Source organism: Sphaeroforma arctica, assembly GCF_001186125.1.
Source record: "Sphaeroforma arctica JP610 unplaced genomic scaffold supercont1.7966, whole genome shotgun sequence".
Lineage (NCBI taxonomy): Eukaryota > Ichthyosporea > Ichthyophonida > Sphaeroforma > Sphaeroforma arctica.
In genome coordinates, this window is record NW_014032592.1 from 345 (window position 1) to 1,322 (window position 978).

At 46.8% G+C, this 978-nt stretch overlaps 1 protein-coding gene across 1 annotated transcript; it reads right to left on the reverse strand.

The window, feature by feature from the left end:
• Positions 1–251: 251 nt before the first annotated feature.
• SARC_16390 (hypothetical protein) lies at positions 252–616 on the reverse strand (the record flags this gene model as incomplete). Its single annotated transcript, XM_014289504.1, has 1 exon — positions 252–616. A coding segment is annotated over one exon (365 nt), but the record flags the coding sequence as incomplete, so codon positions are not given.
• Positions 617–978: the final 362 nt, after the last annotated feature.

The window sequence follows — 978 nt, forward strand, 5'->3', positions numbered from 1 at the left end:
AACACTATCTTCACATACATATTACTTCGAGTACAATTATATGAGCTTCGATACTATGCATAACAAAACATACCAACGCTATATTCGAACACATACTTCAGTACTCAGAAATGACTACGCCCCTATTTCTAAACCTCGGGGAACAACAAACCTACGCACAATATCATACACCCTTTAACCAACCCAATAAAGGAGTGCCAACTCTCAACCTTCCAGGCCACCCACGACTACTAACATCCCGCATAACCTACCCACAGTAAGGCCAGTATTCGGCACAGCAGGCGATGTGCCTCTAGACCGTCTCTTCTTACCACCTCCCACCGACTCCTCACTCTGCGCACGCGCACGCTTCCGACTAGTCCCATCCTCTCCGGGCGAGGCCGGCTGCAGCTTGAGTTTGATCACCGTGTTTGTATGTGGTTTGTTGTGTGTATTGCAATTGGATGAGCTGTCATCGGCGTTCCTGTGCTCGATAGTGGGTTTGCGTGATACGCCCACGGCCCCACTACTGTCATTGTCTTCGCCATCGCTGCTGTCGGCGTCACTCCGTTCGGTGGCTGATATATTACTGGCGCTGCCACCTAGCTTGAATACTATGCGGAGATTGCTGGAGCCTGTGTCTCGGAGAGTGCGTATAGACCATAAGTACTAAGTACGTGGCGAAGCACTGGCGAGGAGGTTGCTCGAGGATACGGTTTGAATAGTGTGTATATAGGGTACTTAAGTATGCGTATGAAACACTGAGTGCTATGACCCGTTGTTTTGAGTTTTTGTTTAGGTATCTGGCACAGAATACATGTGAGTCTCCGTAATTGGTTTTGAAGAACGTGAATATGACAGAAACATGTGGTAACACGAATATATCTGCGAAGGTTACAATAGCCGTCAATATAAAGAGCCGTATACACTGTAGAGTTAAGCAAACAACAGATTGCTTCTACAGTTTCTATTTGGATCTATACACGACAGGAACCACAT